This window comes from Ogataea angusta, assembly GCF_019207475.1.
Source record: "Ogataea angusta isolate 61-244 chromosome Unknown 61-244_NODE_4_length_877678_cov_91.023368, whole genome shotgun sequence".
NCBI lineage: Eukaryota > Fungi > Ascomycota > Pichiomycetes > Pichiales > Pichiaceae > Ogataea > Ogataea angusta.
The window spans coordinates 516,065-531,019 of record NW_025065218.1 but is presented as its reverse complement, the minus strand read 5'-3'; the positions used below and the strand labels follow the sequence as shown (position 1 = coordinate 531,019).

Here is a 14,955-nt window from a genome sequence, read left to right as displayed (position 1 = left end):
TGAGACATGAATATATATATAATGAAAAAAATAATACAATAAATATAAGCGAATTTATCATAGAAATCAACCACTACATGTTTCGCAGGTTTGTCTCTACAGTATCTGTGGAATATGTCAACTCTCCCGCGTTTAGATTGCCTCAGGGCTCGATGCTGGTAAGCGGCATTCAGCCAACGGGGGCGTTCCATCTCGGGAATTATCTCGGGGCTACAAAGACCTGGCACACGATAGCACAAAAGCTGGACTCTTCCTCCCAGATGATTCTCTTCATTGCCGATTTGCACTCCCTGACTGTGCCCCAGAACTACTCTCTTTTGAAGAGGCAAAGATTCGAGGCTTATGCGTCCCTGTTGGCGTGCGGCCTAGATCCTGCGAAAGTTACAATATATCATCAGGCTGCCGTGCCCGAACACACCCAGCTGCAATGGGCATTGACCTGTTTTGCTGGTATGGGGCTTCTCAACCGGATGACACAATGGAAAGCCAAGGCAGATTTGAAAGGCGATGCCCAGATACAGAATGAACTGGGAGCCGTCAAACTCGGCCTATTTGCATACCCGGTGCTGATGGCCGCGGATGTGCTGCTATTCAATGCTACACATGTTCCTGTAGGCCAGGATCAGGCGCAGCACCTGGAGCTCACGAGAGATCTTGTGTCTGCGTTCAACAAACAGACCAAGACGAAGTTTTTCAACCTTCCAAAAACCCTGATGGCACCTTCCAACAAGATTTTGAATCTGAGAGATCCGTCTAAAAAAATGTCTAAGTCCGACCCCGACGAGCTGACAAAGATAACCATCACAGAGGACCCGAAATCCATGAGACTGAAAATCATGAAGGCGACTACAGATTCCATAGATGGACCTTTGACATTCGACCCGGAGCAAAGACCAGGAATCTCTAATCTAATTACCATCTACTCGGCTATTGCGAATCAAACGATAGAGGAGACCGTGCCTCGGATCAAAGATCTTTCCAAACGAGAGTTGAAAGAGCTTGTGGCCGACGCAGTGGTGAGAGAGCTGCAAGAGCCTAATAGGATCTACAAAGAGCTGATAGCCTCACCAGAGCTGCTCCACAAACTGAGTTTGGAAGGTGCCGAAAAAGCACGAGCGGTGGCCAGCAAGAATTTGAAACAGGTGTATGAAATCCTTGGCTTGGATATGGAGAAATGAATCTTGTATATATACATAATCATCTAGTCGTTACAGTATGTCATCTTCCAAAAGACCGGTGTTCTCTCCGTACACCACCAGTATTCTCTGCACCTCTCTGTATTTGGAGCAACTGAGTATAAGCGTTTTCAGAAGCTCTGCTCTATCCAAACCGCATATCTTCTCCTCTTTGCTAAAATAGAGCTCCTGGAACAGCTCGATCAGGCGATTTTTGAGGTTGAGCTCGCAAAGTCTTTTCACGTACAGAATCAAGTAACTTTTGAAACTCTTTGAATCCTGTAGCTGTTGGTACACTAATATTTTGTTCTCTAGATGGTTGAGTGAAATAACCGTCTCCAGGTTCTCGTATCCCTCTTTCATCAACATGACTTTCGATATTTTATTCAGGAGACGGCCTTTGCCCCTGCGCAGAAGCTCTTCATTCGTGCGACTTTCCAAAGCACCAACAATGGACTCGTCCTCCACCTGCGACCGGGTGAAGTCCCAATACTGTGAGCCAAACGCCCACCATGAGTCGCTGATCAGAGACCACGAGCTCATGTTTTTGTCGTATAGATACCCGTTACCGTTGCTGAGAGTGACTATAGGCACTCCCGTGCTCGAAATCGAGCACATGGTGAGGTTTTCGGACCGTGTGAGAAGATCTCCGTTCACAAACACCAGTCCGTTGGCCTCCGTGACTGTCTCGTACTGATTGGCACGATATATCGGCTGCAGCAACGGGTACAGAGACGTTGGTCTAAAAAGAGCCTTGGGAACGTCCAAGTCCCAAGCATACATCTCTCCAACGCTGGTGACGGCCAGCAGATACTGGTTTTTCATTTCCATAAATGAAAGTGGCGACCCCAAAATCAAGGGAGGCAGTACTCGGCGTCCCGAGCTGCCGTAAACTATTATCTGTCCGTTGGTTGTCGATACAGCCCAATGCTTTTCAGTGGCTGCCACCAAATGCACCTTTGACGGAATAAAGTCCACAAATAGCTGCTTTCTGTTTTCTTCTGATAGCTTCTTCATTAAGGCTATTCTGGTTGGCGAAGACTCAAAGCCTGTGCCGTTCTTCACCTCCAAATACAAGGACTCGTCCTCAGGCAAGGTGTAGAAGAAATTGAGCCGCACTTTGGCGATGGAAATCCTCACATTACTAAAGGAAAGCTGCGGATTCAGGACGACAGAACCAATAAAATCCAACGGTTCCAGCTCTCTCTTTTTCTTGCCGTTCTGAGCGCTGTCGTCCTTCTTGATGATTTTGTTTGCTTTTTGCGAGAATTCCCTAGGAACAGACGTTGACGGCGCATCGAAATCGGCAGCCGATGCAGGCCGTTTCTTGAGATCCACCGGGACCGTGGACACCTCTGGAACGGCGGGCCCGTTAGATTCTTTTTTGATTGTCGTTTTCTTTGGGTCGGTGACGGGGGCCGCAACGGGCTCCTTGGCTGATCCGTTTTCCTTGAGCCACGTGTCTCGTCTCTCCAGTTGTCCCGGAAGCTTTTCAGCCACAGTCTGTTCCAGCTGCTCCTTCTTGTCCACTGGAATGACTACGGCTCCCAGCTCGCTCTCCCCAAACACACCAATCAACAGCTCGCCTGCGGCTGTCGATATGAAGAGTAGACGGCCGTCTGCGCTCCAGCACATATCCTGAATCGCACTGAGACTGACCTCGTTTGCAATAATGAGCGGCGCGCTCGAAGCGGTGTTCCAAATTGCGACGGTGCTCTCTGCCGACGCAGTGGCCAGAATGTAGTACTGTTTGGCCGTTGCCGGGTTCATGTCGGAGGGGTCTTTGTTAGCAGGGTTCGCGAAAACGGCTGGAGAAAATGCCGTCATGATGCATCGAAAATCAGTGGCCATTAGACTGCACCAGCTATTCCAGCTTGATCCATCTGGGTTGTTGAGCAGAGCCACCAACGAAGACTTGCCCTTGCCCATGTTTGGACAGGCAAGCACCTTGTCGTCTGCAGACCAAGCCACTTTCCGCAAATTGGCCTTTACCTTGAGGTTGCTTGACAAATTTGAAAGCTGCTGGGCAATTTTGTACTTGAACACCCTGCCGTGTTCCTGGTCCTCTTGTAATGAATACTCGACAATATTAGCCAGCTTGTCATCTCCCTGGGTGAACAAGTACTTGTTAGCGCAGTGGTCAAACGTGATTCCCTTCACAGCGATGGTGTCGTCGTTGCTGTGTATGTGCAAGCTCGTGAGCTGTTTTCTATAGAGTGTATCGTAGATGACGACCTCGTTGTTCATCGAGGAGAAAGCCAGCAGCTGGTCATCTGCGGACCAGCTGCAGTCTATCAATTGGCCTTTTTTTTGGCGGTACAACAATGTGGTCTCGCACAATTCTGGATTTTCTGGATGCTCGACAAGGAAAACCTCGCCGTTTTTGCACAGTGCCACGAGAAGATGGCTGTTCTGGCGCAGGTTTGCGAACTTCAAGCACGAAATCTTGCTTCGCGTCTTGAGCGTGACGACGTTGTCCGCCTGCTGCGCCTCGGTGAACTTTGCCTTGTCGATGGCGGGCGTTGTTTGCACTTGCGACGGACTCTTGGTCTCCAACGTCTCAACATCAGGCACCATCCCAATAAACTTGGACATAGATCGCACCATGATCGTGGCGTCATTTCCTGCGGTGGCCACATACTCGTTTGTGGAGTTGACGGAAACGAAATAGGCCGCAGTGCTCGAAAACGACCCGCTCAGAAAGTACATGGTGTTGATACAAGAAAAAAAACTTAATTTTTTTCTTGATATTACACAGTCCTGATGGCCTCTGCAGAATATATGAGCGACTCGGGCTCCGAGTACACGGAATACTGGATTGACTGGTTCTTGGGAAGTCGTGGCAACGAGTACTTCTGCGACGTCGACGTCGAATACATCACCGACAGATTCAACCTGACAGGCCTCAATCAGTATGTGGACAGAATCTCGCTGCTGGTGGACATTATCACGGATCGAACGCAAATCAGCGAAAACGAGTCGGAGCAGACCCGTGCGCGGCTGGAGGACAACGCCAAGTTCTTGTATGCTCTCATCCACGCCCGCTACATCATCACTCAGAGAGGTCTTAACAAGATGATGGAAAAATATAAGAACGCCGATTTCGGATACTGTCCGCGTGTTTTCTGCAAACTGACGCCTTTGCTCCCCGTTGGACTTAGCGATACCCCCAAGGTCGCTTCTGTGAAGCTGTACTGCCCAAATTGCGAGGATATCTACAACCCCAAATCATCGAGACACTCATCGCTGGACGGCGCCTTCTTTGGTACCTCATTCCCTGCCATGTTCTTCCAGGCATTCCCAGAACTCATACCAAGCCACAGCGTGGATATATACACGCCGAAGATCTTTGGGTTTCAAATTCACGACTACGCAAAACTCACAAGGTGGCGATTGCTCCAAAAAGACAAGCTCATTGCTCGTCTGGACGAGCAGGGCATCCCTCACGACAGAGACACCCGTGGAGGCTTTGTGGAACCCCGCAAAGACCCGGACGACTCTTCTAAGAAAGGCCGTAGATAGCAGCGTACATGCCTTTTTACACAGCCATGAAAATTTTAATGTAAATGGAGTTCAACTATTGTAAAAACCTGTATTTTAGATAACCATGGGCTCTCCTGCGGCCGCCGACAATCTGGTCACAGAAAACCCGGACCATGTCCACATCATGCCTCCCGACGACGCTCACGTGATATGCCCTACGGACTACTTCTCTGGGTCGGGCAAGAAGGTGCTTCTTTTGCTCAACCAGGAGATCAAGCTCTCGGTCACTGCTATACAGCAGGTGTGGGATGCTTCGCAATTGAGGATCTGCGCCGACGGGGGTGCAAACCAGCTTTACGAATATAGCCTGAAACACGGTCTGGACTGGCTACCGGACTTTGTGATAGGTGATCTCGACTCCTTGCGGCCCGAAGTGAGCCTCTTCTATAAATCCAAGGGGGTCAAGGTCAAACAGCAGGCTTCGCAATATTATTCAGATTTGGACAAGGCCATCACGCTTTCAAACCTGGTGCTGCTCGATCCGACAATTAATCTCGACGATTACGATGACTACGACGGAGTCAGCAAGTATGAAGAAAGCATCACCGATAGCATTGACGATAAGGTTTCTGTGTTCATGATGGGCTCAATTGGCGGCAGATTTGACCACACGGTCTCTACAATTAGCAAGCTGATCAAATTGTACCATACACGGCCCAATTTCCAATTCATTGTGAGGAATAACGAATACAGCGAGTATATTCTGTTTATTCCTAGAGGACGCAGTTTTGTCACGCTGCTGCAAGAAAAGGACTACCACCGGGGTGAGGAACTGGTGAAGGGAAAACTGCCGCTTGTCGGGCTGTTACCACTAGCATGCCCTGTGCGATTGAGCACTAGCGGTCTTAAATGGGACGTTACCAACTGGGACTCCTCTATCGAAGGAAAAGTGAGTGCCAATAACCTGCTAGTCGGCGACAACGGGTTTCTCGTCGACACCACAGGCCCGATATTCGTCAACATTGAAATCTGATTTACTAAAAAACGTATATACAGCGAACAATCAATTAGAAAACATCGAGTCTTTGGAAAATTGGGAGATGAAATCTTGCAGGTTAATGCTCTTTTCGCCAGGTACCTCCTGGTCCATTGTGCTGATCTGGCTGGCGTACGTATCGAAGGGACTCACAATATCGGGCGCTCCGAACGACATGACGTTGACCTTGCTAGGATCTTCAAAGGTAACATTTCCAACAGACCCGCTCGATTTCGTGGACGGGTGGTCCGTGGAGTTCGAATGGCTGAAAGAATCTGTTTCAGAGTGACGGTTGACCGAGCTGGAATCCGTCGTCTGGAATGATCCAGGGTCTGCCAGAGCGTTGTAGTCGGAAATGTTGAAGAAAGAGTACATACGTGCCGATGGACGGTGGGTTTCGTCCTCTTTGATCAAGGCATCCAGATACTCTTCCCCATTGTCGTAAAGGATCTGGTCGAATCCCTTGGTGGTCAGTCGCGTAGGCTCAGATTCCAGCGGAGTAGGCATATCCGGCAAAGAGAACCCGTTCTTCAGTTTCTGAGGGTCGGAGTTCATAATCTTGGCCTCGGCATACGTGAAATCCTTTCTTAAATTCTGGTTTTCACTTGCAAGCTCGTAATGAGTTAAAACCTTTTCGAATCTCTCCTGCTTGGTGTTCTTGAAGAAGTTGAAGAAAATCTTGATAATCATCGAAACCCGCCAGCAACAGAAAAAGTCTGCCTTCAGACCAATACTGTTGAGATAGTATTCCTTCAGATAGTGGAACATGATAATGAGGAACTGGTCGTTGGTGTTCCTGTCGAGGTCAATGTTAAGCCAGTTCAGAACAACAACAGAATCCACAGAATTGCCAAACTTCTTCAAAAGAGTCTCAAATTTCAAATGGTCAGACGTGAAGTTTTGCAGGAAAATCGACATTGTCCACAGAATACCTCTGCTGAAGCAGGCCTGAACTTTGCTTGCAAAAGAAATCTCCAAACCATTGAAAAAACGCTTGAAGTTCTGGTGTGACTTGCTGGCCCCGTGGATCGTGGATGACTCGGTCAGGTATTTTACGAAGTCGTAAGTGAATTTGAATAGAATCAAGGCCGGTTCGGTCGCCTTCATTGCATGTTCCAGTTTTTCCTCCTTCTGATCTTCTGAGGCATAGAGGAAGAGCAAGTAGTGTAGGCAATTCAACAAGGAAAGGAGAACCAGTCTCATTTCAAGTTTCTTGATCTTTGAGATGTTGAAAATTCGTTCAATAGGATCATCAATTTTGAAACTACCTGCTAGCTCCCCGCTGTCCAGCATCTCATAGATTGAGCTTAGCCGACTGTTAAGGAAAAGCTCAATTTTCTGGATATGTGAAAGGAACTCGGACCTCTTCGCACCGTCGTCGTAGTTACGACACAGCTGGATGGCTCTGCGGATCAGTGTGGCAACTTCAAACTCAAGACTGATATCCTTGTTGATGGCGTTTTCGTTAATGATGGACTTGAGTTGCTTTCCAGTGATACTGATAGACATTCCGCGCTTGAAGTCGTCCAAAATGGCCTTTTCCTTGGCGCTGATTTTTGGCAAGATGACATCGTACTCGTCTGAATGAATCACGACTGGTGTTCCCAGATCGAAGGCGCTCAGCGTGTCCATGTAAAAGAGCTTGTAAAAGATTCGTCTTCTCAGGCTCTTCACCTTTTCGTCTCGGAAGACCTCAGAAAAGTGGTCGGGGTCTCTGTTCATACCCAGCACACGACACATCTGGATGATCAAGCTCAGTGAAATCGAAGCTTCGTAGTAGTCCTCACTCAGCTCGGGTGAGTAGCTCTGGTACCATCTGAGGAACATCAGCACCTGTATATTGCGAATCGTCACCTTTCTGAAAATGCTCTCCTCGGGAGGCATGCTCAACAGAACGTTCTTTGCCAATTCAATATACTGCGGACCAATGGTGACTCCCATCCTCAACATAGTTGCTAGGCTCTCGTCTTCTATCGACCGAGGGTTTTCGTCAAACTCCTTCACGTTGATCGTCATATAGGCGTATCGCAGGATAATCAGTAGCAGCGAGACAATAGACGTGTTTTGATGATGTGCGACCTTGAAGCTGGGGTTTCCCTTCTCATCTGACAATAGAACATACGTTAGCTCCTCACGGAAAATTTCTTCATCCACAAAAGGAACCAAATAGTAGGCATGCGTGAAAAAGCGGTCGATAAGAGCCTCAATGGCAAACATCGGAGGAAGTTTGCTGCTTGCTAGTGCGAAAATATCCTGACTTTTCAAAAGCCCTGGAGCGGTGAGCGTGGTGGTGGTCATGCCGCTCAGAATGGAGTCCATACAAAGATCCTTGTCTTGGTACGCATGTTTCCGCGCAATCTTGCTGCTATCAAACATCTTAGAGTCGTGCTGGACCTTGATCTTCTGTGCGTTCATATACTCTTCGTATTCCTGCTCGTGGCGTTTATTCAGAGCCTCAAAGAGCAAGCTCAGCTGCTTATCTGCCTTGATAAATGTCACGTAGGAAGTAGCACCTGTAAGCAAAATCCTATTCTCCTTGAAAACCATGCGATCAAATTTCTCCGATAAATCAAGCACCGGGTCCTCCTGGTCCTCGCTCATTCTGCTAATTGACTCATTGAAGACAAAGGATAAATCGCTATACTCGCTAGCGTTGATATTATTAGCTTGCAGAATTCTCTCCAGTTTGTTGACTTTCATCTTCAAATTGATGATCTCGGTCGTGAGCTGCATCTTGTTCATGTTGTCCAGGTTTTGATTGGCATATTTACACGAATACTGGGTCTTGTTCTTAACGCAACTAGAACATGGCTTTGTGCGGTCGCACTTCAGCTTCTTTTTCCGGCATGGCTCACACGAAATGGGGACCCTATTGCGGCTCTTCTTGACTCTCGCGTCTGTTCCTGACGACATTGGGAAGCAATAAAAAGTATTAAATATTAGCTTAAAAGATATTTCATATATTATTACCCACGGAGATAGAGACTGGTAATTCCAGTAGATTAGGTAAAATAAAAATTGCCATCGAATAAACCGACGCAAATCGACACACAAATCGACGCTTGGTAGGGGTATATAATATTCAAAGAAATACAAATAACATGTCAGGATCCTCACATTGAGCAGCAAAATTAGTCGACAAGATACCAGAGCAGCTTGTTTAGTATTCTTCCTCCTCATCTGGGAAGGTGTCTGCTCCCAACTCAACATAGTCTCTCTCCAAGGCAGCAAGATCCTCTCTAGCCTCAGCAAACTCTCCTTCCTCCATTCCTTCACTGACATACCAGTGGACAAAAGCTCTCTTCTTGTACATCAGGTCAAACTTCCTGTCAACCTTCTGCCAAGCATCCGCAATGGCAGTGGTGTTGGAAAGCATACACACGGCTCTGCTGACGTCTGCGAGCTCAGATTCCGGAGTCTGGGTTGGCTTCTGATAGCAAATACCGATCTTGAATCCAGTAGGACACCAGTCGACCAACTGGACGGTCTTCTTCGACTTGATCACGGAAACGGCGTTCTGGACGTCTCTGTTGACAACGTCACCTCTGTACAGCAGACAGGTGGCCATGTACTTGCCCAATCTAGGGTCGCACTTGACCATCTGGTTACCTGGCTCAAAACAGGCGGCAGTGATTTCAGCAACTGAGTTAGCCTCGTGTGTAATTCTAGACTTGGACATGACCGGAGCGTAAGAAACTAATGGGAAATGAATTCTTGGGTATGGCACCAGATTAGTTTGGAATTCGTTCAAGTCGACATTCAAAGACCCATCGAACCTCAAAGAGGCTGTCACAGATGATACGACTTGTGCAATTAGGTTGTTGAGGTTGTTGAAGTTTGGTCTGGCAATGTTCAGATTCTTGCGGCACATCTCGTAAATGGCCTCGTTGTCAACCATAAAGGTACAGTCGGCGTTCTCCAAAGTGGTGTGCGTGGTCAACACAGTGTTGTAAGGCTCAACAACAGAGGTGGAAACCTGCGGAGCAGGATAAACGGCAAACTCCAGCTTGGACTTCTTACCGTAGTCGTTGGAGAACTGTTCCAAAAGCAGCGACCCAAGACCGGAACCGGTACCTCCACCGAGCGAGTGGGTAAACAAGAAACCTTGCAATCCATCGCACTGATCGGTCATTTTTCTCAGTCTGTCGCTGATGTCGTCCAGCAGTTCTCTTCCCACCGTGTAATGTCCTCTGGCATAGTTGTTTGCAGCATCCTCCTTACCACTGATGAGCTGTTCTGGGTGGAACAGGTTCTTGTATTTTCCAGTACGCACCTCGTCGATGACGTTGGGCTCCAGATCAACATACAGAGCTCTTGGCACGTATTTTCCCGAGCCGGTCTCTGCAAAGAACGTGGAAAATCCCTCCTCGCCACCCTTAGGTCTGGTGAGGCCTTCTTGCAGGTATCCGTCTGGGGTGATTCCGTGCTCCATCGAGTAGAGCTCCCAGCAGGCATTACCAATTTGGCAACCGGCTTGACCAACTAGAAAGGGTTAGAGATGCGCGTGACAGATGCGTTCTACTTACCGTTGACACTGATAACTTCTCTCATATCTGCGGATGATTCACGTGTATATCAAAACAGGACTACCTCGAATGTGTTTGTGGCGGGTGAAAAGCTAAAAGTAAGTACTTTTCGCGCAACAAATAGGTCGGTTGAGTGTTTTGTTTGCAAACTTTATCACATTTGTTTACACTTTTTGGCGTATGCCGGTTTTGTGCCCTGCTGTTGTTATATTTCCGTTTGGGGACTTTTTTTCGCTTTTATGATTCCTCGGCGCGTCGATCGTCTGCACCTGTCCTATTATCTGCACCAGTGCCAAATCTGACCCGTTGCAGATTCCCCCGCAAATTCCATATAATTCTACCTCCCGGATACTGCCGTCCCTGCAGCCGCAGTTCTCGGACCCTTGCTGTATAAACAGTGTCTTTTTCGCCCAACTGGCCTCTGCTTTTTTCTGCACCGCCCAAATATCTCTAGCGCTTCTTCCTCGGCTGGCATTGTACTCTTCCCATGCGTTTTGGCTTCCCGCTCCTGTTTCTGGGCCTTGCACTGGCCCAGCCAGACTACTTTGACGACCAAACGGAGTCGTACTATCTCCAGGACGACAGAGTCCTTGGGACATCCAAGTTCAACCAGCTCAATAAATACACCTACCAGCCGTACGTTTCTAACGGTTACATCGGCTCACGGATCCCCAACCTTGGGTTTGGCTTCAGCTACGACCAAAACGAGAACGTCACGAGCTCGGACCTCTCGAACGGCTGGCCGCTGTTCAACCCCCGCTATGCTGGCAGCTTCATTGCCGGCTTCTTCGACGCTCAGCCAAACACCACGGGCGTCAACTTCCCCGAGCTGCGCGAAAACGGCTACGAGAGCATCATCAGCGCGGTGCCGCAGTGGACGGGGCTCCAGCTTGCCGCCACGCTCGACGGCACAACCTACGTGCTCGACCCAAGCACCGCCAACACCAGCTCTGCTCACGTGACCAACTACCGCCAGGAGCTGCGAATGGCCACCGGTACGGTTTCGACGGCGTACACGTGGCTGGGCACCGTAGCTGTGAACGTGACTGTGCTAGCGCACCGCGACATTGAGACGCTCGGGCTCGTGCAAGTCGAGGTGGCCCTGGTATCTGGTGCGGCGCCGTTGCAGCTGGACGTGGTGGACGTGCTTGATTTTGCCTCCACGCAACGCTGTGTGCTCAAGAATATCGGCTACGACGACTCGGGCATCTTTATCACGGTGCAACCGGAAGGTGTTGAATACAAGCACGCGACACTGTACTCGCGGCTGAACGTGAACGCATCCTGTGTCAACGAGACACTGGCGGCCGCGTTCCATAAAGTAACCAACACTGTTTCCGTGGTGTTGGAGCACCCACTTAGTGTGACCAAGTACGTGGGGGTGGTTTCGGACGACCTGCTCGGGACCAGCTCTAGCGACGCTACGTTTGCAGCAGCCAAAAGAACAGCCCTCGACGCGGCCAGATACTCATGGCCCAGTCTGCGCACCATGCACGACAACGCCTGGGCCGCTGTGTGGGGCGACGTTGCTGTCGAGGTGGAAAACGAGCCCTATTTGACTCTGGCCGCAGAGGCGAGCATCTACTACCTGTTTGCCAACACGCGATCCTCAGCACGCAACCTGACGGCCGCACTGGGCGTGGGCGGGCTCAGCTCGGACTCGTACGGCGGAATGGTCTTCTGGGACGCGGATCTGTGGATGATTCCTGCGCTGCTGCCAATTGCTCCCGAGACAAGCGTTGCACTCAATTCGTACCGGTACTATTTGCACGAGCAGGCCACGCGCAACGCGGCCGCAAACGGCTATTCGGGGGCGGTGTACCCGTGGACGTCTGGCCGGTTTGGCAACTGCACGGGCACGGGGCCCTGTGTCAACTACGAGTACCATCTGAACGGGGCCATCTGCTACTCGGTCTGGAAGGCGTATTTGAGTGGGGCGATCAACGACGAGCATCTGGAGCAGTACGGCTGGCCGGTGCTGCGGGACGCGGCAGAGTTTTTTGCGGGCTACGTGAAATATAACGACACGCTGCAAAAATACACCACGCACAATCTCACGGACCCAGACGAGTATGCCAATTTCAAGGACAACGCCGCGTACACGGCGGTGATCATCAGCCAGGTGATGAAGTGGGCGGACCGCGTGGCGCAGCATCTCGGCAAGCCGTCCAACTCCACGCAGCTAAACATAATGCAGAACATGTATCTGCCGCAGTCCAGCGACAACATCACGCTCGAGTACGACACGATGAATTCGTCGGTCTCGATCAAACAGGCCGATGTGGTGCTGATCCCGTACATCGACGACGAGGACGGCGCGCTGGAGCAGAATTTCGGCTACGACGAGGTCCGTGCCACCAACGACCTGTCCTACTACTCGCTGCACCAGTCGTCGCAGGGCCCAGCCATGACGTTCCCCGTGTTTGCCGCCGTGAGCCAGAAGCTCAACGAATACGGTTGCGGCAGCCAGACGTACCACTACAAGTCTGTGGCGCCATTTCTGCGGTTCCCGTTTGCGCAGATGAGCGAGCAGAATAACGACAACTACGACGCCAACGGTGGCACGCACGCGGCGTTTCCCTTTAACACGGCGCACGGTGGGCTCGTGCAGAGCTATTTCTTTGGACTCACTGGGATCCGGTTCTCGTACGCGATGACAGCAGAGCACCGACTCGAACGCGTGCTCCATTTCGACCCGGTCGAGCTACCACTTTTTGGCGGCGACTTGAAAATATCCGGGTTCAAGTACCTGAACCAGTCGCTTGAGATTGTTATTGGCGAGACAAACGCGACGATCCGCCACCGTGGCACGGCCGAGCCTGTCCTTGTGTACGTGGACGACAGAAACGCGGCCGCTGGCTACCACACGCTGGAGCCCGGCACAGAGCTGACGGTACCGGTGCATGTGAACGAGTTCAACACACCGGGCTCGCTCACAGAGTGCCAGGCGCTTGCTCACAGCCTGACGCCGGGCCGCGACGGCGACGTGGTCATGTCGATCGTCGACGGAGACAACTCCACCACCTGGCAGGCCCAAAACAAGAACGACAACGCGGCGGTGCTGCTTGAGCTCGAAACGAGCGAAACGTTTAACGCGGGGGCCATTGTGTGGGGGAGCCGGCCAGCAGCCAACTTCTCGCTCAGTCTCGTGACAGAGCCTCTGGACACCACGGGAACAGATATTGTTATCGACGAGTCGAAGCTCGTGCGGGTGCTCACCGACCACCCCGTCTTCGTAGCCTCGCCCTACAACGCGTCCGACACAGAGGTACGCATCGTGGAGCCAAACAGCACGACTTTTGCACTGTCACAGGACTACGCCGCGCAGTTCGTGCTGCTAGAGGTTTATGGCACGGTGGACGTCGATGACAGCAGCTACGGCGCATCGGTGGCGGAGCTGGGGCTCTTCTATCATTAGATACATAGATGTTAGCGTAACGCGACCTCGGCAATTATACACAGGTGGTCGCTCGGGTACTCGCCCTCGCGTGGCTGGCCCTTATCCATTTCCGTGGGGTGTGGCAGTTTCAGCAGGCTTTTCAGAATGACGCCGTGCTGGGCCTCAAAATCCTCGAGTTTGTCAGGGGCAGTGCAGTCCGAGCCGTCCCACTCGGTCACGAAGAAGATGTAGTCGAGCAGGCCGCGCCACGTGTGCGCCCAGTTGGAGAAAAACGGCTCGTTGCGATCGTTGTCCAGCCCGGCGTTTTTTGGGTCGACCAGATGGTAGCCCAGCGAGTACAGAGAGATGGCGCGCGCAGGGAGCGAGTTGTGCAGCTTCTCCATATCGTGGACCATCTTGCGCTGCTGCTCATTGGGCTCAAACTCGTCTGGAACAGGCGTCTCGTGCTCGTTATCGTCCTGGTTGGAGTAGTCGTACGAGGCCGAGCACGAAATAACGTTCAGACAGCGTGCATTATAGACGATTGGTTTCTGGACGATCGACAGATACGGCGAGTCGTAAGGCTGCGAGTTGAAATCTCCGGCAAAAAACTTGTACGTTTTGGCAAAGTTTGGGTGCAAAAGCTTGACCCGTTGTTCAAACTCCAGCATCGACTGCAAAACCACATATGTCTGGCGCGTTCTCTCGTACGTGCCGTACGGATGCCAAAACAGATGCGTGGTCCCCACCACGAGGACGCTGTCGGGCTGGTTTTTCGCTTGCAAGGCGACCAGCAGGCCCACATTCTGTGTGGCAGTGCGCGGAACAATGCCTTCGGTGGCCACCTTGTCGTAATCTATGAACGAGGAGTCGACAAGAGCAAACTTGGACGCCTTGTAGAATACAGCCACGCCGTGGTTTTTTGTGCCGGATCTATAGTACTTGTTTTCGTAGCCCAAGAGGGCTAGTTTGGGGCTCCAGTAGCTGTTGTACTGGATATAGTCCATCTCCTGCAGACACATGATATCTGCGGCGTAGTACTTCAATTCGGCCAGCAGAGCCTCGGACCGCTTATTCCATTTGAGAATTGCGCCGTTGTCGGGAAAGAGACTGCGTCGGATCAGGGCTTGAGCGAGCACGTTGTAGGACATGATGGTGAACGTGTTTTGCACGGGCTCAGCACGAGGAAGTTCGAGCAGGGGGCGACGAATGAAGAGCTGTTTTGGTTTCCCTTCCGCATTTTGCTGCTCGAGCCGTTTTTGCTCTTTTTTTAGAGCACGTAGTCTTCTCTTCTCGTCGTCCGAAATCATATCGAAAAAAAAAATAGGTCATATTTCTGATCCATGGAACTTTCGG

At 50.8% G+C, this 14,955-nt stretch overlaps 8 protein-coding genes across 8 annotated transcripts; 4 read left to right on the top strand and 4 right to left on the bottom strand.

The window, feature by feature from the left end:
* Positions 1 to 77: 77 nt before the first annotated feature.
* On the top strand, positions 78 to 1,178 carry KL928_002291 (uncharacterized protein; the record flags this gene model as incomplete). The annotated part of the gene is made up of 1 exon (XM_043202751.1): positions 78 to 1,178. The coding sequence occupies one exon, from the start codon at positions 78 to 80 to the stop codon at positions 1,176 to 1,178; it is 1,101 nt and encodes a 366-aa protein (XP_043060496.1).
* A 30-nt stretch (positions 1,179 to 1,208) lies between these two features.
* On the bottom strand, positions 1,209 to 3,884 carry KL928_002290 (uncharacterized protein; the record flags this gene model as incomplete). Its single annotated transcript, XM_043202750.1, has 1 exon — positions 1,209 to 3,884. One exon carries the CDS (start codon positions 3,882 to 3,884, stop codon positions 1,209 to 1,211), a length of 2,676 nt encoding a protein of 891 aa, XP_043060495.1.
* Positions 3,885 to 3,938: 54 nt separating this feature from the next.
* Positions 3,939 to 4,697, top strand: KL928_002289 (uncharacterized protein; the record flags this gene model as incomplete). The annotated part of the gene is made up of 1 exon (XM_043202748.1): positions 3,939 to 4,697. The coding sequence occupies one exon, from the start codon at positions 3,939 to 3,941 to the stop codon at positions 4,695 to 4,697; it is 759 nt and encodes a 252-aa protein (XP_043060494.1).
* An 85-nt stretch (positions 4,698 to 4,782) lies between these two features.
* On the top strand, positions 4,783 to 5,691 carry KL928_002288 (uncharacterized protein; the record flags this gene model as incomplete). The annotated part of the gene is made up of 1 exon (XM_043202747.1): positions 4,783 to 5,691. One exon carries the CDS (start codon positions 4,783 to 4,785, stop codon positions 5,689 to 5,691), a length of 909 nt encoding a protein of 302 aa, XP_043060493.1.
* Positions 5,692 to 5,721: 30 nt separating this feature from the next.
* KL928_002287 (uncharacterized protein) lies at positions 5,722 to 8,607 on the bottom strand (the record flags this gene model as incomplete). The annotated part of the gene is made up of 1 exon (XM_043202746.1): positions 5,722 to 8,607. The coding sequence occupies one exon, from the start codon at positions 8,605 to 8,607 to the stop codon at positions 5,722 to 5,724; it is 2,886 nt and encodes a 961-aa protein (XP_043060492.1).
* Positions 8,608 to 8,854: 247 nt separating this feature from the next.
* KL928_002286 (uncharacterized protein) lies at positions 8,855 to 10,126 on the bottom strand (the record flags this gene model as incomplete). Its single annotated transcript, XM_043202745.1, has 1 exon — positions 8,855 to 10,126. One exon carries the CDS (start codon positions 10,124 to 10,126, stop codon positions 8,855 to 8,857), a length of 1,272 nt encoding a protein of 423 aa, XP_043060491.1.
* A 581-nt stretch (positions 10,127 to 10,707) lies between these two features.
* On the top strand, positions 10,708 to 13,638 carry KL928_002285 (uncharacterized protein; the record flags this gene model as incomplete). Its single annotated transcript, XM_043202744.1, has 1 exon — positions 10,708 to 13,638. The coding sequence occupies one exon, from the start codon at positions 10,708 to 10,710 to the stop codon at positions 13,636 to 13,638; it is 2,931 nt and encodes a 976-aa protein (XP_043060490.1).
* An 11-nt stretch (positions 13,639 to 13,649) lies between these two features.
* Positions 13,650 to 14,909, bottom strand: KL928_002284 (uncharacterized protein; the record flags this gene model as incomplete). Its single annotated transcript, XM_043202743.1, has 1 exon — positions 13,650 to 14,909. The coding sequence occupies one exon, from the start codon at positions 14,907 to 14,909 to the stop codon at positions 13,650 to 13,652; it is 1,260 nt and encodes a 419-aa protein (XP_043060489.1).
* Between the last annotated feature and the right edge of the window lie 46 nt (positions 14,910 to 14,955).